The sequence below is a fragment of the Leptodactylus fuscus genome, chromosome 6 (assembly GCF_031893055.1).
Source record: "Leptodactylus fuscus isolate aLepFus1 chromosome 6, aLepFus1.hap2, whole genome shotgun sequence".
Taxonomy (NCBI): Eukaryota; Metazoa; Chordata; class Amphibia; order Anura; family Leptodactylidae; genus Leptodactylus; species Leptodactylus fuscus.
In genome coordinates, this window is record NC_134270.1 from 24,441,374 (window position 1) to 24,464,437 (window position 23,064).

The 23,064-nt window shown below is 42.6% G+C and overlaps 1 protein-coding gene across 5 annotated transcripts in view; it reads left to right on the forward strand.

Annotated features, from left to right (window-relative positions):
- The window catches only part of DVL1 (dishevelled segment polarity protein 1), a 135,354-nt gene that overhangs the window by 52,731 nt on the left and 59,559 nt on the right, over positions 1-23,064 (forward strand). For all 5 annotated transcript variants that reach the window (XM_075279588.1, XM_075279589.1, XM_075279590.1 and 2 more), the window contains exon 4: positions 1,844-1,956. In XM_075279588.1, coding sequence (XP_075135689.1) covers positions 1,844-1,956 — 113 coding nt within the window. The remainder of the gene's footprint in view (positions 1-1,843; positions 1,957-23,064) is intronic.

Consider the following 23,064-nt stretch of genomic DNA (forward strand, 5'->3'; position numbering starts at 1 on the left):
GTGTTTGTGTATACTAATAGAGAAATCTCATCTGATATATGGGTGCCCCCCCCCTTCCCGTCCATATGTCACATCTTATAAGCTAGTTACATAATGTGCTTCTTGCTCTGGCAGATCCGATTGGTTGGTGTTCTTTGTACAGCTTTAATCACATTGCGAGGAATTTATTACCCTACATACTCCAATTTTTGGATGTAGTTGGGTGTAAATGTGGTGCATGGCAATTTCTTGCCCTGCTTGTCAGTCTTAAAGGGGTTGTCCAGGGTTATTGCAGGTGGGGGTGGTGGGTCCGGCCATGTTACAAGCCCCGTGTCATGTGATCCCTGGTGGCGTTCAGTCTCTCAGGTTGCTCTGCCCCCTCCCCCTCCCTTCTTCCTCAATCTCAGAGGTAAAGATAGATAGAAATGGTGACATCTTTCATATACTGCCGTATATTCTGTCATACACCCCAGTATACTATGTCATACACCCCAGTATAGTCTGTCATTTACTCCCGTATACTCTGTCATACACCCCAGTATACTCTGTCATACACCCCAGTATAGTCTGTCATTTACTCCCGTATACTCTGTCATACACCCCAGTATACTCTGTCATACACCCCAGTATACTCTGTCATATACGCCCGTATACTCTGTCATACACCCCAGTATAGTCTGTCATACATCCCAGTATAGTCTGTCATACACCCCAGTATAGTCTGTCATATACTCCCGTATACTCTGTCATACACCCCAGTATAGTCTGTCATATACTCCTGTATAGTCTGTCATACACCCCAGTATAGTCTGTCATATACTCCTGTATAGTCTGTCATACACCCCAGTATAGTCTGTCATATACTCCCGTATACTCTGTCATACACCCCAGTATAGTCTGTCATATACTCCCGTATAGTCTGTCAAACACCCCAGTATACTCTTTCATACACCCCAGTATAGTCTGTCATATACTCCCGTATACTCTGTCATACACCCCAGTATAGTCTGTCATACACCCCAGTATATTCTGTCATATACTCCCGTATACTCTGTCATACACCCCAGTATAGTCTGTCATATACTCCTGTATAGTCTGTCATACACCCCAGTATAGTCTGTCATATACTCCCGTATACTCTGTCATACACCCCAGTATAGTCTGTCATATACTCCTGTATAGTCTGTCATACACCCCAGTATAGTCTGTCATATACTCCCGTATACTCTGTCATACACCCCAGTATACACCCCAGTATATTCTGTCATACATCCCAGTATAGTCTGTCATACACCCCAGTATACTCTGTCATATACTCCCGTATACTCTGTCATACACCCCAGTATACTCTGTCATACATCCCAGTATAGTCTGTCATACACCCCAGTATAGTCTGTCATATACTCCTGTATAGTCTGTCATACACCCCAGTATATTCTGTCATATACTCCTGTATACTCTGTCATACACCCCTGTATAGTCTGTCATATACTCCCGTATACTCTGTCATACACCCCAGTATACTCTGTCATATACTCCCGTATACTCTGTCATACACCCCAGTATACTGTCATACATCCCAGTATAGTCTGTCATACACCCCAGTATACTCTGTCATATACTCCCGTATACTCTGTCATACACCCCAGTATACTCTGTCATACATCCCAGTATAGTCTGTCATACACCCCAGTATAGTCTGTCATATACTCCTGTATACTCTGTCATACACCCCAGTATATTCTGTCATATACTCCTGTATACTCTGTCATACACCCCTGTATAGTCTGTCATATACTCCCGTATACTCTGTCATACACCCCAGTCACTATGGATGACAGGTGCCTGTTCTCATTTCTTACAGCCCCAATGCCGGCAGCAGTCGGGATGGACTAGACAATGAGACGGGAACAGACTCTGTTGTAAGTCACAGGAGAGAACGTCACCGGCGGAAGAACAGAGAAGCACATGATGACGGTATGTGACATGTCATCTTGCCTCACATTTCACGCTCAGTTATCTGTGCCATGTATGTATTGATCAGTGCAGACGGACCTGACAAAGATATTGATTGAATGCTGACAGGAGGCTTCGCCCTGATCACATCAGTGACAGTCATTGATTTCCCACACAATGGATGTCTGCTGGGAATTCGCTTTCGTGACTAACTAGTTTCAAGATTTCGAGAGGTTCTACAAGGAGACGCTGAGATGCATCTTAAGTATGCTGCTTAGAAAAATGTGAAAATATCAGACACAATGGTAGCAGACAGAATTCATGTTTTTTGTATTATAATTTTTTTTTTTTTAATATATTTTCTGTTTGAAAATAGAAAAAATTGGACAATATTTTACCCTAATTACTATTTTATCTAGAGTAATTTGCGCCATATTTTTTGGGAATGGTGGCTATTTTTAGGCTGAAGGGGTTATGGGTATATGGCCATTATATGTGGTGGTCCGGTAATCATGAACTACCCCTGTCAGTCATCGTGGAGAGCGAAGAAGGACCCAACGGAGGACTCAGCATGATCATGTATTATATTGGTAGCCACATGAGGCAATAGCAGCCGATGACCCGGATTTTCTGCTGCCAGACCCAAATAATCTCTCACAGGTCATCATATAGAAAACAGGTTGTTTAGAGGACAATCCCTTTAGGGCGTATTCACATGTTACAGTCAGACAGTGTTTTGTGTAAATTACACTCCTCACTTTGACAGCATCGTGTGAATACACCCTGTAAAGGGTTGTCATATCGAAAACTGATGTGGCTCCTTCACCGATCAGCTGATTTTGTTAGGAAAGCCTCAACTAGCCAGGGGCAAATGCAATATTACATAGTAGCCCATCACATGTATGACCGACTGTGTAGGTCACGGTAGCTTAGGATGCTACTTCTGGTTCCTAGAACGTGGTCACAAGGAGGAAGATCCATGACAGGTACATGCAGTATATGTCAGAAGACCTAATCACCCCATATAAGAGTCATGGGGTAATGGGGTTCACCTGACATGGATAGTTATAGGATGAGGGGCCTGACCTAGTGACCTCGCAATGGAGCCACTTCTTCATGAGGCAACATCTGTTCATATGCCCTGCCAAGACATAATCCACGACATAGGCAGGTAGCCTGGACTATGGTGGATCCCGATGATGTTCTTCTTCAGGTCACTCGCTTCATTCATGTTCCTATATAATGGTGATAATTTATAGGCTCTGAATTCTTTTGTCCTGTATTGAAGACTTTGTTATTGAATGTGAATGGATTGATGACCTTAATAAATACGCGCCCGATCCACGTGCTGTAACTATACGGATCCAGGTCTGATGCCCCCCAGTCTATGGTCTGCCAGTACCTGCATGTAGCTCCATAAAAGACTGTTTTTGGTTTATTGTTAGGACTCATTGACAATTTTTGTGTTTTTTTATTGTCTGCCATTGAAAACATACATTTTTATTTATTTTTTTTTTTTTTTTAAAATGTAGATTGTGAGCCCCACATAGAGCTCACAATGTACATTTTTCCCTATCAGTATGTTTTTTGAAATATGGGATGGAAATCCATGCAGACACGGGGAGAACATACAAACTCCTTGCAGATGGTTTTATGCCCTTGGCGGGATTTGAACACCAGGACTCCAGCGCTGCAAGGCTAACCACTGAGCCACCGTGTGGCCCCACTATACATACATTTTTTTTTATCAATTTTTTTTCAAGTTTTAACAGAACTCTATGAGATAAGATATCACACTCGGAGCATCTTGTGATGTCTAGTGGCTGCTTGTGAATACTGCAGCCCAACTGCAGTTGATTTGAATAGGACCTGTGCTGCAGTACTCACTAAGTCCTCTACGCAGTGGATGGCGCTGTCTGCATCCAACACTGCAACGTCTGGTATCCAAGGCGTACTTATAGGGGAACAAAGATCAGTCGCTTCTGGGCCCTGGATTACTGTGTAAATGTTGTAGGCAAGTGTGGAAAGAATGCTTTCAGCGGTAGAAGGGTTAAAAGTCTATTTTTGTCAATTGACAAAATGAAGTGAATGAAGAAAAATTTAATCTAATCCCATTAATATTTGCCGTTTGGAGGAGGAACCCTGGAAGTGATAATATCCCCCGCCCCCCGGATATAACTCTGATCTATTCATCATCAAGTCCATCTGGGATGACATGAAGACACAGATGGATTGGAGCAAGCCTATGTCCCATATTGATGGGATTTAGATTTCTTTTTTCTTCATTCATTTTGTTAATAGAGAAAAATAAACTATTAACCCTTCTATTTCTGAAGGAATCCATACTTTGCTGCATTTTTTCACACCGGCCTAAATCTTTTGCACAATCCTTTATACGTATGTTCATATGTATGTGGATACAGAAAGCTGCAGATAAGAGTTGACCCAGCTAATGTAAATTCCCACCCTGATAAAGAACCAGCGGGGTTTCTCTGGTGCCCATCACTCACACATCGGCTGTGTGTTGGTTTTGTGGAGTTTAGCGGGTCCACCTTATACCCCTGAGGTTTCTCAGAACGGATGTCTTGTGCACAGCTTGTCCGGGCTGGCCATGTGCCGCCTGCAGGCAGGTCTCCTGTCAGTCATGGGAATGTCGTGCGGGGAATGTGAGCAGAACTGCAGGCAATGCTGGGGGACTGGGGTCACTGTATATCAGCTCGGACTGGCGGGGAACTACACATCCAGGTGGACCCCCAAGTTTACTCCATGTGTATAATTACTGGGTATTACCCAAGCACCTATCAGGGTCAGCGTGAGGGTCATCCAATATCAGGGCACCTATCGTGCAGCACCAAGTATATAATGTTGATGTGATATTGATTTATTTACACTCCTCTCATTAGTCTCAACTTTTGTATACTTTGAGTATCTATGGAATATTAATATATGGAGTAAATAGTCACCATATATACTCGAGTATAAGCCGACCCGAATATAAGCCGAGGTCCCTAATTTTACTACAAAAGAACTGGGAAAACTTATTGACTCGAGTATAAGCCGAGGGGGAAAATGCAGCAACTATTGGTAAATTTCAAAAATTAAAATGGTTGGATGTTGGATGTTGCCAGAGTCATCTGATGGGCACAAGGAACCTCAGTCGGAAAAAAAGCATACAGGTAAAATAACATATACATACATATAAGGGGGCGTTCACACTTGTGCCTGGTATCTGTCCGTCATAAATCCGCCTTAAGATCAGAAAAACAGAATGGGAAAGGTTTGAAAACAGTCTGCTTAGAAACGCATTTACTTCTGTGTTAACTCCCCCTAAGGCTAAGGCCACACGGAATGATACGCAGTGCTAAAGTGCTGTGGTAAAAACTGCGGTGGTTCTCCCGCCACGCTTTAAGCAGAAAGTTCACAGAGTTTTCCTCCGAGGATTTTCTGTTACCATTCTACAGGAAAGCCCAAGATATAATTGACATGTGATTTTCAAAACTGCGCTGGTTTGAAATGCAGAGTGGGTATGAGGTTTGCATGAATCCCATCCACTTTGCAGATACTGTAAAACACCGCGATTTTTCCCGTGGCGTTTCCGACGTGGGCAAATCTCAGCGTTTATGGCCCGTGATGCCATAAACTTGCTTTAAAAAAAAAATGCTGTTTTTAGATGAAATTCTGGCTAATCCCATTCATACATTGCAGAGAAATATCCGCCGCAGAAATGTTGCAAATGCAAAAACAGTCATATTTTTGTAAATAGCTGCAAGTCAGTTACACCTACGGAGACGCTGGTGTTTTCCCTATAGGTATAACAGAAACAGAAAGTCTGCAGAGAAAAACTCTGTGGACTTTCTGTGAAAAGCGCTGCAGGAAAAACCAAAATGCGTTTCCACCACTGTCGGCTCGCTGCGTGGGACCTTTGCCTCACAGTGGAAACAGAAGTGGAATTTGAGGTGACCTTCTGACTCCATTTTCTGTCCAATTCTGACTCCAACTCCATGACTCCGACTCCACAGGCCTGGTCACCCACCATCTGTTACCGCTGTCATAAGCCAAACTCAGAAACGTGTGACTATGTGACGACTCCATCCTGTACAACAGGGGTAGGGAACGTACGGCTCTCCAGCTGTTGCAAAACTACAACTCCCAGCATGCATACTGGCTCTGCTGTTCTGGGAACTCCCATGGAAGTGAATGGAGCATGCTGGGAGTTGTAGTTTCACAGCAGCTGGAGAGCCAAAGGTTCCCTACCCCTGCTGTACAAGATTGGCCTTACCTTCATATAATCCCATCTACAAGAATTACGACCCCCTCAATGCTTGAAACTTTCCCACCGGTTACAAATCTCTTGCTGTAATAGAAGGTTCCTGGGGCAGTTCACAAGTGATTTAGAAGGTTTTCTTTTTTTTTTACTAATCCTTAGCAAAATCATTAAAGAGAAAAAGATTTATAGATCCGTCAAATTCCTGCAGTCTTCAAGATCCAGCTGCATCTCGGGGTGGAGAGACCACACCTTCCTCAGTCTTCTCAAGATCATTCCAGAAGCTCAGCCAGTGAGGTCGACATCAATTCAGATCAGGCAGATTTTTGGCAGGGAAGCGATAGAATGGATAAAAATAAACAGTAACCAGAAGCGGCGTGTTATTACTGCCTCGTATCCACAGTCTGTTGTTTTGCTTAGAAGATCGTAATTACCGTTAAGCGCGAGGTTGGCGTCCAGGCTCGCCGAGTTGGGGGATGGAGACATCGGAGGATTTTATACATTATGATAAGCAATCGGGGTAATATAGAGCACAAGGCTGCAGATTTCTGATAAAAATTTCGTCTAGGACAGATTGCTGCGTAGCCTCATAGACAGATTGGATATACAGTAATGGTAGTGTGCATGGGTGAAATCCGTTCAAGGCCCAGTAATTGTCCCAAAGGGTAAGTTCCAAGGTTCCAGGTTCCGGTCCAAAATACGGGTTGCTGCGACTGGATGCCAGTCGCGCACTCTGCTCTGGATTGGCCCCAAATGAATGGCTCTAAAGTTTGCGGAGTTTTCCTTCGCAGACTTTCTGTTACAATTATATCTATGGGAAAGTCACCGGCGTTTTCATAGATATAATTGGCGTATCCGCGCTGCGATTTATTTCCGCAGAGTGGGGATGGGATTCGCATGAATCCTATCCACTTTGCAAGTACTGTAAAACGCAGCGATTTTTCCGCGTTTCCACCGCGGTATAATCGTGGCGTTTCCAGCCCGTTGGGCCCCTGCTTAAAGGTGCAGCAGAAGACATTCAGAATCAGTCTCTTACCATTAGGGTTGTACGAAAACCCTATTAGGGTCCATTCACACGGAGGAAAATGGTGAGGAATTTGGCGTGGAATTTCAGCGTTGAAAAAAAAAGCCTCCCATTGATTTCATAGCTTTTTTTTTTTTTCCACTAGCGGAAAATTCAGCGCCAAATAAAGCGCCATTTTCCTCCGTGTGAATGGACCTTTAGAGCCCTTCAATGACATGTCCTGTCTCTACAGCAAAGACTGTGATTTGATTAAAAGTCAACCATTTAAGGTTCACACTGAGTTTTTTGGACCGGATTTTGATAGATATAATATATCATGTGCAATGCGTTTCCGCCACGGTCTAGTTTTTTTGCAGCGGCTTACACGTGGGGCCTTAGCACAGAATGAAGATGACTTTCCATGACAGAGGAGTATTCTTCTCCCATGTGTGGGATACACCCAGTTAATCCCATTTGTTCCGTTCCGTTTTAATAGCTGATCCAATTCGCCATTACCAATGAATTTTTACCAATGAGGTTTTTTTGCTTATTTTTGGCAGTGGCTGGGAAGGTATTTTACGGTCTAGTGTTTTTCTTTCTTTGGCGGTTTTGATAACATGTTGAATACTGCTATATTCCCTTCCAGCTCAGGACATCCAGCTGCCATGACATCACGCTTCTACTCTTTCAATGTCTCGATGCATCTGTTCCCTACATTTGATGGAGCAGATGGACGGTCATATATACACAGGGTTTTGCCTGGTCCTTGGTATTCCCATTTGGTTTCGAGTTCCAGTTTTGCTGAGTCTCTTAGGAGCATTGCCTTCTGCTTTCTTTGTGGAGAGGAATGGGATATGGCTGAGGTCATGTTCCACTTATGTTGTAGGACTCATCTATGGGTGGTCTATAGGGGCACATTTTGTAAATATTCTTCTCTAAGTGATGGTACGTCATGTCAGAATTCTGCTACAAACTGAAATACAGCGTGTGACCATTGTTACCTATGATGGACATTCATGTAAAACATGAAATTAGTAAAATTCATAATAAGATGGCTGTATATTCAGATTTACAGCAGATGGGGAGTTATTGTTTTAGAAATGATCAGGGATCTCGCTATGTAGGGTGCAGAGATAGCAGTCACTACCGGGCCCCATAGGCTGTGGGGGCCCAAAATCATCAGTATTACACATAGCACATGGTAAGTGCGGGTCCTGTAGCAGATTTTGCATTGGAGCCCAGGAGCCTCTAGTTATGCTCTGAAATAATTTGTGCGCGTTTTTGGTCACCCGTTTTTTAGGCCGGGGCCCCATGTAGTATAAATGCTGCGGCAAAAGCTAACTACATAAACTGTAAAGTGGATGAGATTCTGGCTAATCCCATCCACACATTGCAGAAAATAATCCGCAGTGGAAATGCTCCGATTTAAAAAAAACGTTGCTTTTTTGCAAATGGAAGCATGGCAGTTATGCCTACGGAAATGATGGCGCTTTTATAGGTATAATAAGGACAGAAAGTCCATAAAGGAAAACCATGTGGACCTTCTGTCAAATTTGCGTGGAAACACATTGCTTTTTTTCCCGCAGCGTTTTTGGCTGTGGCTTGCTTGTGGGGCCTTAGCCTAAGGCTGGTCTTACACAACCGTAATGATTTTGACGGTGCACAAGTTGCTGATCAGCAACACAGACACCGCAGACGCCCGTGTCCTGCTGCACTCGCCCATAGAGTTCTATGGGCGAGTCCGTGTAGTGGCGTCAATTCACGGCCTTTACGGACCTGCTCTATTCAGTGCGGAGGCACGCCACGGATAAAATATCCGGTGGTGTAAGAAACCACACTGAATATAATGTGTCCGCAATTGAAAACCCTCAATTACATTATGGCCGTGTAAGACCAGCCTTATAGCATAAACTATCTTAAAGGTTTTGTTCTTGTGCTTTTTTTTAGGGTAGGTCAAAAATATCTGATCAGTATGGGGACCAACAATGAGCCCCCATGCAGATCAGCTGTTCAGAGGTCCATGCAGTCTGTGTAGTATACAGTGCACAGAGCCAGGTGCAGTTGACTTCTTGTTTAATGGCCAATTTGGAAAGTGCATCAGAATTTTGAGACATCGGACAGTTCACTAAATTTCTAAAGATCTGTATGGCAGATCATAAATATGTCTAAGACTGTGACCAGGATTCATAGCTTTATACAGTGTTGATCGCTACGCCCCATGTGTGTTCGCTATTGTACGTCTCACAGCCATATTAATATGATTTACTCCGATGATTCATTGTGAATCTATTTAGTGCCGCTCGGTTTTCAGTGACTTTGTGTAATTTAATATCCTCCATCTTTATTACATCCATAAACATTGATAGACTGGTTATATTCAGCCAGCAAATATGAGTTATTGGTAAAAGTCCGCAACGCTGAGCAAGTAAAGCTGACTGCGATCAAATGACTCCGTGTGAGGTAACACTTCCTGGCAGTCCGCTCATCTATAGTGCCTGGAATAAGGCATCCATCTTGTAAAAGGCGACAGCATGAGGCGATATTATCTCACGTGAGAAAACATTACTCATCCCAAGTATGAACACCTCCGAGCGCGAATGTAAACACGTCTCGTCATCCATCATGGTCTGAGCAGGAAGTCTCACATCCCGTCCTTTATACCTTCCTTTATAGAATGGGCTTTGTTTGATTTTCTTTTCATTGCATGTTGAGAGAATGAGTGTACCTGTCACCTAAACAATGCGAGGGCAGCCATCTTGTGGGTTACAACATCTCCATGTAACCTATCATGTTTGAGCAAGACGAAAAACTTACTTCAGGGTCCTGGAGCAGGAAAGACGGTGACACAGAACTAACGCTAAAGCCGGGTTCACATGGGGTTTTTTGGTCTGGAACCTGAGGCATTTGTTCCGGCTCCCCGAAAAAAGAACTGACCGACTCCCATTGATTTCAATGGGAACCGACTTTTTGGTCAGGATTTTGAGGCAGATACGGCCTCAAAATCCTGACCAAAATACCCCATGTGAACTTACCCTAAGGGTAAGTTCACACAGGGTTTTTTGAATCGGAGGCCGCCTCAGGTTCCAATCCAAAAACCAGGTAGCCGCGACTGAGAGCTGGTGCACTGCACCGGAATCCAGTCACGCACTCCGCTCTGGCTTAGGCCCAATGAATGGGCCTAGTCCGGAAGAGGGAGTGTCTTCAGGCCGAATCGTGAGGCGACTCGGCCTGAAGAATGAGCATCTCGCTTCTTTTTTCCAGGAGCCGGAAGAAACGGCTCCCGGAAAAAAGACCTGAGCGGCTCCCATTGATTTCAATGGGAGCCGTCTTTTTGATCAGGATTTTGAGGCGGATACGGCCTCAAAATCCTGACCAAAATACTTCACGTGAACTTACTCTAAGTCCTTAGTTTTTTCTGGCCTCCATTCCATGGCCTCTGTGCCGTATTCTGAATGATGTCCTTTATGTAACAGCTATACCTCTGTCACGCCATGCTGGGTACGTATAGTGGGGTGCGGGGGCGTTCTATAAGAGAGGCTAATGATACTATAAAGTAGGTATTTAGAATTGACTCCCAATTGTGCAAAGTAGCCATAACTTTAAGGGGTTCCGTCAACATTAACATCAGATATAAAATTATTAACACATTGGCCCAGATTTGTCATTGTAGTTACGACTAGACCCTGGAGTAAACATGGAAGATCTTGGGCAAATTGGCACATCAAGCTAAAATTTATTCAGACTTGCTACACATGTGGGTGTGGCAGAAAATTGTGTTGCAAAATTGTGGCCCATAGTAAGGCTAAGTTGCAGTAGGGAGAGAGTAGTCCTGCACAGAGGACTTTTTCTCTGCCTCTTTACAGCATACACATGGCGGACCCCATTATAGTCTGTGGGGTCCACCAGTCTCCATGTGTAATTGTTGTTTCAGCGGTCCGGCTTTCCGATATTTTGGTCATCTGGCGGACCCAAATGACAGAGACTACAGTACAGATGTGAACTAAAAGTAGGTGTAAATGTAGACTAGACAGTGTAGAGATACACATGTGAAGTGGTAGAGTATGACCGCAACCAGTACCATATACACATGTGAAGTGGTAGAGTATGACCGCAACCAGTATCAGATACATATGTGAAGTGGTAGAGTATGACCGCAACCAGTATCAGATACATATGTGAAGTGGTAGAGTATGACCGCAACCAGTACCATATACACATGTGAAGTGGTAGAGTATGACCGCAACCAGTATCAGATACATATGTGAAGTGGTAGAGTATGACCGCAACCAGTACCATATACACATGTGAAGTGGTAGAGTATGACCGCAACCAGTACCAGATACACATGTGAAGTGGTAGAGTATGACCACAACCAGTATCAGATACATATGTGAAGTGGTAGAGTATGACCGCAACCAGTACCATATACACATGTGAAGTGGTAGAGTATGACTGCAACCAGTACCATATACACATGTGAAGTGGTAGAGTATGACCGCAACCAGTACCAGATACACATGTCAAGTGGTAGAGTATGACCGCAACCAGTACCAGATACACATGTCAAGTGGTAGAGTATGACCGCAACCAGTACCAGATACACATGTCAAGTGGTAGAGTATGACCGCAACCAGTACCAGATGGACGGACTAAGTGCACATAAAGTGTTTGGATTATGTAATGGGGCACATGAGCAATCCCATTTATCACAAGTGCTATTTCATTCTTTCGGGGCACTTTAGCAAGCTCACAAATTACATATAGAATGTACAGATAAGTATTGTATGTATTACGTATACGCATTGAGTCTTTTCCATTAGTTTTCCCATACGTGCTACTGTGCAAAAGCTTTTAGCCAATGTGGAAAAATTGTTGTATAGTGAGAATGCTTTCAGTAATGGAAGGGTTAATAGTTTATTTTTGTCAATGAAAAATTGAAGTGAATAAAGAAAAGATAAATGCAAATCCCATCAATATCTGTTGTGACGTTCGCCTTCCGTCAGTTCTTCTCGGTACTTGCAGACAGTTTTTGAAGGATCTCGGCGGGGAGGTTGTTCCCGCCATCTTGGAGGACTAAGCACAGATCTTCATGGATGTAGGCTTGTTCCAATCCTTCTGTCTCTTCTTGTAATCCCGTTGTCTGAAAACAAGAACCCCTGATGGGGCAAGTAGAGGTCATGGAGGGAATTGTCTTCTTAGATCTCGGAGTCACTCTGTAGAAGCAGCTCCAGTTTTGATAGACCCAACATGACCATGTTGGATGACCATGTTGGATGACCATGTTGGATTTCTGGTGTTTTCACATATTTTGTGTTCTGGTTTTCTGCCATGTATTTCACAAACATACAACCGTAACAAATTAATCCTCCCTAAGAGGCCTTTTGCCTTTGCCCTGCTGGGAATATCTCAGTAGATCCTCAACACATGTCTAAGCAAAGAGAGGTCAAGGTTTAGCGGTGAAGTACTCATTTGTCTCTGTAAGCCTCATTGAGTCTAATAGTGTCTATGAACTCAGCACACCATTAACATGTTAGCAAAACAAGTCTGTTTTCCTACCCAAGTCAGAGGTGTTTCCAGAAGATAAAAAGCGGCATTCCTTGCTAATTGGACCTTATCTGGTGGCTCCATACGGGTAGGGGATAAAGCGTTCCAGCGATGGGGGAGTACCTTGGTACCAGCTGTTCTTTTCGGCAGAATGGGACTAGTACAGCTGGTCTGTGTACAAGTTCACTGACTTTCTTAATCTACTCCAATGACATGTGAACAGCTAGGTGCATGGGGAGGGGAAGAAGGTGCCTAGATAATCTTGAGTAAATTTGCACTTAATGACAGCAGTGTTTTAAGGAGCCATAACATCTTTTGGGAAACTTGGCCGAGCTTTGTCTAAGGCCAAGTTGTTATCTGAGCAAAAGGCTTTTTCTCCTGGCCCTTGTAGACCCTCATTAATCTCTATGTGCTTCACTTGCTATCTACAACAATGCTTTTAGGCGTTCGTGCACTCCTGTCCGTCCTCACCTGATCCTTTTAGGGCTTTTATTGTTCACACAAGCACAAAGCTGTGCAAATAAATCTCTGTTCTGGGCCATAAGGTGTCTCTACGCTTTGTGTCAGGTCTTCATGGATGTGAGTGGTGGAGCTGCTTAAAATTCTTATAATATGTTATGAAGGGTAAGTGAATTTGGACGTTAAGTTCAGATTGAGGTTTGTCATGTTGTTTTGGTGCATCTTCCAGCCGGGATACGTGGGCTATGACCTATCTTTCCATGGTTTCATTGGAAAAAAAGTGCAAAAATTGCAGTCGGCAGCCACTTCATTGCCTCTGGCTTCATAAAGGCCTTTCCAAAATTCAGTAGTAAGATTTATTAGGTTTCTGTGTCTGCTATGGCGTGTTTGTTCCTGCACCATATTGTTACAAGCCAATTGGTTTCTCCATCCATTTGTCTGCTGTCCAGCCTGACATCTTATTTAACACTTGTGATCGAACTCTGCCTTCCTTGTACCCTGAGTCCTGCCCTGTGCTTGTGATCGAACTCTGCCTTTCTTGTACCCTGAGTCCTGCCCTGTGCTTGTGATCGAACTCTGCCTTCCTTGTACCCTGAGTCCTGCCCTGTGCTTGTGATCGAACTCTGCCTTCCTTGCCCCCTGTATCCTGCCCTGGCACCGTGACATGGAGACTTTAGTATAACCATGCATCACCTATTGCTGACTCCAGGGCTAGTCCTCTAAGGATTCCTTATGGGACCGTCTATAGCTTCTTGGGGGGTGAAGAACAATCCAATATATGTCTATTTGGCCATTAAGTTGGCCATGCACATGAGATAAAAGTCTGCTAAAGTGGCCAATTTTGGCTGATGAACACTTTAAAAAATTACCATCGCTCATTACAGATGACCACAGACTTCTGTCTGCAAAAACAATGATCCATTGTGTAGGGAAAACATATAACTGTATGGCATGATCGCTGATCATTTGCCACTTTGCAAATTTCGAGGTTTTTTTCACGATGATGGTGGGATCGGATCGTTCACTCCATCATTGATCAACATCATGGCAGATGTTATACTTATGTGTATGGTTTTGACACGTACTATCCTCAAGACCTTCACTAGGAACATTCAATGTTTAATTCCTGGAAATAAAATATTAATATTTGATATGTTCCTGGATCGGTTTTTGACGTACGTCAGACACGTCCACTTAAATGGCTGTAGTAACAGGGATTGTAGGGTAAATGACAATGTCTGCGGTGAATGAGATGACAGTAGACAGTGAAACGATGAGCTAAAACTGTTTGACCTTCTTATGTAAAGGTTAAACTTTTTGCTTGAGACTTGACAGTTCTGTAACATTTCCTGGAGTCTGACCAAAAGGAAAAAAAAATCATTTATGACAACACAAAACAGATGGCCAGACTGGTGAGCCGAGGAGACATATTGATAGTCACGTCCCACTCCGAAGCCCGTTCTTATCTTTAGAATGAATTTCATAGGAAGAGGCAGGATACCAAGGTGAAATGTAATCTCACACATACAGTATGGAGAGTGCTTTATTGATGGACCTGCATCAGGTTCTTATATGGGACCATGATTTGGTTTTGGAAGATCCCAAATGCTGAAAGATATGTTGGTTTCTGGTGTAACTAACCTATCTATCTGTGGGATGAGCTGTGTTCATATGCTGGGTCTGGTGACACTAACCTATCTATCTGCAGGGCTGGGTTGATATGCTGGGTCTGGTGACACTAACCTATCTATCTGCAGGGCTGGGGTGATATGCTGGGTCTGGTGACACTAACCTATCTATCTGCAGGGCTGGGGTGATATGCTGGGTCTGGTGACACTAACCTATCTATCTGCAGGGCTGGGGTGATATGCTGGCTCTGGTGACTCTAACCTATCTATCTGCAGGGCTGGGTTGATATGCTGGGTCTGGTGACACTAACCTATCTATCTGCAGGGCTGGGGTGATATGCTGGTTCTGGTGACACTAACCTATCTATCTGCAGGACTGGGGTGATATGCTGGTTCTGGTGACACTAACCTATCTATCTGCAGGGCTGGGGTGATATGCTGGGTCTGGTGACAGTAACCTATCTATCTGCAGGGCTGGGCTGATATGCTGGTTCTGGTGACACTAACCTATCTATCTGCAGGGCTGGGTTGATATGCTGGTTCTGGTGACAGTAACCTATCTATCTGCAGGACTGGGGTGATATGCTGGTTCTGGTGACCCTAACCTATCTATCTGCAGGACTGGGGTGATATGCTGGTTCTGGTGACACTAACCTATCTATCTGCAGGGCTGGGTTGATATGCTGGTTCTGGTGACAGTAACCTATCTATCTGCAGGGCTGGGCTGATATGCTGGTTCTGGTGACACTAACCTATCTATCTGCAGGGCTGGGTTGATATGCTGGTTCTGTTGACAGTAACCTATCTATCTGCAGGACTGGGGTGATATGCTGGTTCTGGTGACACTAACCTATCTATCTGCAGGACTGGGGTGATATGCTGGTTCTGGTGACCCTAACCTATCTATCTGCAGGGCTGGGCTGATATGCTGGGTCTGGTGACACTAACCTATCTATCTGCAGGGCTGGGCTGATATGCTGGGTCTGGTGACAGTAACCTATCTATCTGCAGGGCTGGGATGATATGCTGGGGTCTGGTGACACTAACCTATCTATCTGCAGGGCTGTGGTGATATGCTGGTTCTGGTGATATTAACCTATCTATCTGCAGGGCTGGGGTGATATGCTGGGTCTGGTGACACTAACCTATCTATCTGCAGAGCTCGGGTGATGTCCTGGGGTCTGGTGACCGTAACCTATCTATCTGCAGGGCTGGGTTGATATGCTGGTTCTGGTGACACTAACCTATCTATCTGCAGAGCTGGGGTGATATACTGGGGTCTGGTGACAGTAACCTATCTATCTGCAGGGCTGGGGTGATATGCTGGTTCTGGTGACACTAACCTATCTATCTGCAGAGCTGGGGTGATATACTGGGGTCTGGTGACACTAACCTATCTATCTGCAGAGCTGGGGTGATATACTGGGGTCTGGTGACACTAACCTATCTATCTGCAGGGCTGGGGTGATATGCTGGTTCTGGTGACAGTAACCTATCTATCTGCAGGGCTGGGGTGATATGCTGGTTCTGGTGACAGTAACCTATCTATCTGCAGGGCTGGGGTGATACAATAGTTCTGGGACACTAACCTATCTATCTGTGGGGCTGAGCTAATATGCTGGATTCTGGACTCCCTTTACATAGTCTCATTCCTGACCATAGGGTTCTGTGACCCAAAAAATTAACATACATGTTACTAAACTTTACAGTGACATTCTAGACAATGGAGCAGATTCATTAACCCTTTCTGCAAAGTATTGTGATAAAGGGGTGGACAAGGATGGTCTCCTTCATGTGGAATGGGGGGCCGTTGTGTGACCAGGTGCCATTTTGGTTTTTACTGTAGTACCTTTATGCACGTCTCCGCTAGCAGTCCCTACTATCCTTGAAGGGCTCAGTCACACTTGTAGCCTACATTCCCTGCATTAATACATTTCCACATTACGCCGCCACGCATGCTAAATGTTCTCTAGTCATGTCTGTGCACTGGTAATGAGTCTAACCTCACACGTCCTGTGCCAGTCTATTGCTTTTCTGCCCTGGTATCTCCTTCACACAGCTACACAGAGCCGCACTCATCTTGACTTAGCTATGTAATGCCATTGCTGAAGGTAATGTTTAAAGGCGGCATTATCTGCGACTAATGCATTTGGAGGTGAAGGAGTCGACATTCACTAGAAAGGAACAGATAAAGCCTGAATACAGTGTCAAAGAAAAATCGTGCCAGCCGGCTTGTGTGATATCTACAGGCACTGAGAGAGTAACCTCTCCGCTTGTAAAGGAAGTGTTAAGCCAATAATAAATCCCTGGAGGGTCCGAGAACCAGCCAGAGATAGCGAATAATGTGGTCACACTGCCTGGGTCTTATGGGCAATGTCTTATTAGTCTGGGCAGCGAGCAGCGGGGTAACGCTTTCATTGCTGTATTTGGGCAATGCTACAAAAGAAAAAATAGATAGATAGTAGATGAACAAATTAAGAAAGATAGTAGATAGATAGATAGATAGATAGATAGATAGATAGAAGAGGTAACAATGACTAGTGGTATCCAGTTGTGATCCTGTGGTGTGGGCCTGGCTGTACATTTGAATTGCTGGGTAGTTCCAATTTCATCTGAATAAAGCCGGCCAGCAATTGAAATGAATGGCCAGCGATCTTCTGTCCCCCCCACCCGTCAATTAACAAGATCTATAGCCCACTTTACCACTGTATGTAGACACTGGGCAGGGGGCAGGAGGGATGGGGGTATTGTTAGGTGGCGATTGGCGGAGGAATGCTGGTTATTACAGCCTTCAATGTTGTTGGTCTTGATGGCGTGAAATTACGCCACAGCCACGCAACTTTTTTGAGCATCAACTTTGCTATATATGTGAGGCCCCCAACTATCACTGGTCAGTTATAGCACTGGTGCCCTCATATGGACACGGTGAGCCCATTTTGATAGATTAGTGATAGATTAGATAGTGATGGATAGATAGATGGATGGATAGATAGATAGATAGATAGATAGATAGATAGATAGATATTAGATAGATAGGGATGGATGGATGGATGGATGGATGGATGGATAGATAGATAGATAGATAGATAGATAGATAGATAGATAGATAGATAGATAGATAGATAGATAGATACTATAGATAGATACTATAGATAGGTTAGTGATAGATATAGATTCTATAGTTAGTTCATTGATAGATTAGATAGTGATTGATAGATAAATATATAGATACCACAGATAGACTTATGATAGATTAGATAGTGATAGATAGATAAATAGATTAGTGATAGATTAGGTAGTGATCGATAGATAGATAGATAGATAGATACTATAGATAGATTAGATAGATTAGTGATAGATAGATAGATAGATAGATAGATAGATAGATAGATAGATAGGTGATACATAGATAGATAGATAGATAGATAGGAGATAGATAGATACTATAGATAGATTATAGATGATAGATATAGATTCTATAGTTAGTTTATTGCTAGATTAGATAGTGATTGATAGATGGATAGATAAATAGATAGATACTACAGATAGATTAGTGATAGATTAGATAGATAGAGATAGATAGATTAGCGATAGATTATGTAGCGATAGATAGATAGATAGATAGTGATAGATAGATAGATAGATATAGATAGATAGATAGATAGATAGTGATAGATAGATAGATAGTGATAGATTGATAGATAGATAGATAGATAGTGATAGATAGATAGTTAGTGATAGATAGATAGATAGATAGTGATAGATGGATAGATAGATATAGATAGATATAGATAGATAGATAGATAGATAGATATAGATAGATAGATAGTGATAGATAGATTGATAGATAGTGATAGATAGATAGATAGATAGATAGATAGATAGAGATAGTGATAGATAGATAGATAGTTAGTGATAGATAGATAGATAGATAGATAGTGATAGATAGATAGATAGATAGATAGATATAGATAGGAGATAGATAGATAGATAGATAGATAGATAGTGATAGATAGATAGATAGATTAGTGATAGATAGATAGATAGATAGATAGATAGTGATAGATAGATAGATAGATAGATAGATAGATAGTGATAGATAGATATAGATATATAGGTGATAGATAGATAGATAGATAGATAGAGATAGGAGATAGATAGATAGATAGATAGAGATAGATTGATAGATAGATAGATAGATAGTGATAGATAGATAGATAGATAGATAGATAGTGATAGATTGATAGATAGATAGATAGATAGTGATAGATAGATAGATAGATAGATAGATAGATAGTGATAGATTGATAGATAGATAGATAGATAGATAGATAGTGATAGATAGATAGAGATAGATAGATAGTGATAGATAGTGACAGATAGATAGATAGATAGTGATAGATAGATAGTTAGTGATAGATAGATAGATAGATAGATAGATAGTGATAAATAGATAGATAGATAAATAGTGATAGATAGATATAGATATATAGGTGATAGATAGATAGATAGATACCGTAGATAGATAGGAGATAGATAGATAGATAGATAGTAACAGATAGAGAGATAGTGATAGATAGATTAGAGATATAAGGCAGATAAAGATGATTGATAGATACATATATATTGTAAGGCTCCAGGCCAGTTTTAGGTTATAGATGGCTGACTATGTGAATTCCTAAATCTTCCATCCGTGACTATTAAATGTTTTTCTGCAGCCTGTACAATGGCTGTGACACACACAATACATTTCTTGTTCTGCCCTCATCACTTATTTTTTGTGACCAGGCCGCGCTTTGCTCTCACTGACAGCGAGATTCACATTGTTTTATTTTCTCAAGTAATTACTTGAGATTTTGCTGTCAAGTTTATCAAAGCCAACACCTCAGAATTCAGAAGCCGTCTCACCTACCGCCAGGCACTGCGGATTTGTAGCCACCCGTGCCTGTCATCTGCTTAACCTGTGTGTGATTTACTTTGACCTGTTTTGACATCAAGAAGATACACATATTTTAGCTCTTGCCCAAACAGGTGAAGGCATGGAGGCATCTACTAAACATGTCACTGCGCCAAAGTATACATAAATCGCCAACAAACCTTCTACATATAGAACTATGCTAAATATTAATGGAACAATCCAGGAAAAAGCTACAAAACAGTATGTAAGTGGCAGACCAGAGGTGGTAGTATATGATATAGGGATTCTGTCTGTGCTGCCCTTTGTATCCCTGTGTCATACAGCGCCCCCTCAGGATCTGCAGTGTATCCATTTTTACTTAAAGTACTCTTTTAAAGGGGTTGTCCAGAATTTATATTTCCATAGCCATGGTCCCTGTATAATGGCCGGGCACCAGTACTGCAGTTCAGCTCCATTTGTAGTTACCTGACCGCTGTGCAAAGCATGGAGCTATTGTGCATAATATGGGCATTGGGAGTGCGTCTGGTTGGTACAAGGGATGGCTGTTTACTCCCTTCCAATCAAATATGGATAGCCTATACACCTATACCAACAACAGAGACAAGAGGACATCTTCTACACCTAGGCCAGTGACAGTGACAAGGGGACATCGTCTACACCTAGACCAACGACAGAGACAAGGGGACATCCTCTACACCTAGGCCAGTGACAGTGACAAGGGGACATCCTCTACACCTAGACCAATGACAGTGACAAGGGGACATCCTCTACACCTAGACCAACGACAGAGACAAGGGGACATCAAGAAGATACACATATTTTAGCTCTTGCCCAAACAGGTGAAGGCATGGAGGCATCTACTAAACATGTCACTGTGCCATAGTATACATAAATCGCCAACAAACCTTCTACATATAGAAAAATGCAAAATATTAATGGAACAATCCAGGAAAAAGCTACAAAACAGTATGTAAGTGGCAGACCAGAGGTTACATAGTTACATAGTTACATAGTAGATGAGGTTGGATAAAGACATGAGTCCATCAAGTCCAACCTATAACCCTACAATCCCTACAGTGTTGATCCAGGGGAAGGCAAAAAACCCCATGAGGCTCATGCCAATTGCCCTATTTCAGGGGAAAAAATTCCTTCCCGACTCCAAATCTGGCAGTCAGTATAAACCCTGGATCAATGTGTCCTTAAAATCTAGAGACCATAACCCGTTATATTTTTCTCTCCAAGGAAGGCATCCAGGCCCTCTTTGAACTTGTTCAGTGAATCCGCCATCACCACTTCCCGGGGCAGAGACTTCCAGAGCCTTGCTGTTCTTACTGTGAAGAATCCCCTTCTATGTTTCTGGTGAAACCTTCTCTCCTCCAGACGTAGAGGATGTCCTCTTGTCACTGTCACTGGCCTAGGAGTAAAAATATCCTTAGAAAGTTCTTTGTATTGTCCCTTCATGTATTTGTACATTGTTATTAGATCTCCCCGTAGACGTCTTTTCTCTAAACTGAATAACCCCAAGTTTGTTAATCTATCGTTGTCCTCCAGTCCACCCATTCCTCTAATCATTTTGGTTGCCCGTCTTTGCACTTTTTCAAGTTCACTTATGTCTTTCTTGTATATCGGGGCCCAAAATTGTGCACAATATTATAAGTGTGGTCGTACCAGTGATTTGTATAGAGGCATAACTATGTCCTTGTCATGAGAATCTAGACTTCTTTTGATGCATCCCATAACTTTATTTGCCTTGGCAGCAGCTGCCTGGCACTGGTCACTAAAGGTAAGCTTACTGTCCACCAAATCCCTAAGTCTTTTTCATTGACAGTCTTACCCAGTAATTTACTATTTAGTACATAGTCATACATTTTATTATGTCGCCCAAAGTGCATTACTTTACATTTGTCAACATTAAACTTCATTTGCCAAGTCTCCGCCCATGCTTCCAGTTTCCTTAGATCCCCTTGTAATATTCTACTATCCTCCTCATTATTGATTACCCTACAAAGTTTAGTATCATCTGCAAATATAGACACCCTGCTTTGTAAACCCTATACCAGGTCATTAATAAAGATATTAAACAAGAGAGGACCTAATACTGACCCTTGTGGCACCCCACTGGTGACTGTGGCCCAGTCTGAATATTTACCATTAACAAGTACCCTCTGTTTCCTATCAGTGAGCCAGTTGCTAACCCAATTGCATATGTTTTCCCCCAGTCCCAACATTCTCATTTTGCATACCAACCGTTTATGTGGAACAGTATCAAAAGCCTTTGAAAAGTCCAGGTACACCACGTCTACTGCATTAGCCATGTCCAGTCTTGAACTGACCTCCTCATAGAAGCTGATCAGATTAGTCTGACAGGACCGATTCCTCATAAACCCATGCTGATTTGGTGTTATAAGATTATTTACATTGAGATACCCCAGGATAGCATCTCTTAGAAAGCCCTCAAATATATTTCCCACCACAGAAGTTAAACTTACTGGCCTATAGTTTCCAGGTTCCCTTTTACACCCCTTTTTGAAAATTGGCACCACATTTGCTATTCGCCAATCCTGTGGAACAGACCCAGTCATTACTGAATCCTTAAATATTAGATACAAGGGTCTATCTATGACCATGCTTAATTCCCTCAGAACTCGGGGGTGTATACCATCTGGACCGGGCGATTTCTCTATTTTAGTGTTTTGCAGGCGGCGCTGCACTTCTTCCTGGGTTAAGCAGGTGACATTTAATTGAGAGTTTACATTACCCCTAATCATGTTGTTGGCCAATGGATTTTCTTGTGTAAACACTGTAGAGAAGAAGGCATTTAATACTTGTGCTTTTTCCTCATCCTCCTCCACCATTACACCCAGATTATTTTTGAGAGTGCCCACATTGTCAGTTTTTATTCTTTTATTATTTATGTAATTGAAGAATAATTTTGGATTACTTTTACTTTCCTTGGCAATTTTTCTCTCAGCCTCAATCTTCGCCTCCTTTATTTGTTTTTTGCACAATTTATTTTTCTCCTTATAGTTTTTTAATGCTGTGTCGCTACTTTCCTGTTTTAGTACTTTAAATGCTTCCTTTTTATCCCTCATTGCATTCTGTACTGTTTTAGTTAGCCATATTGGTTTTCTATGATTTCTGGCCCGCTTATTCCCATAGGGTATGTGTTTTCTAGTGGTCTTATTTAGTATATTTTTGAAGATGTCCCATTTAGTTTGTGTTCCCGTCACGTTGAGGACATTGTCCCAGTTTATGCTGCTAAGCTCCTCTCTCAGCTAGTTAAAATTTGCCTTCCTGAGGTGGTAGTATATGA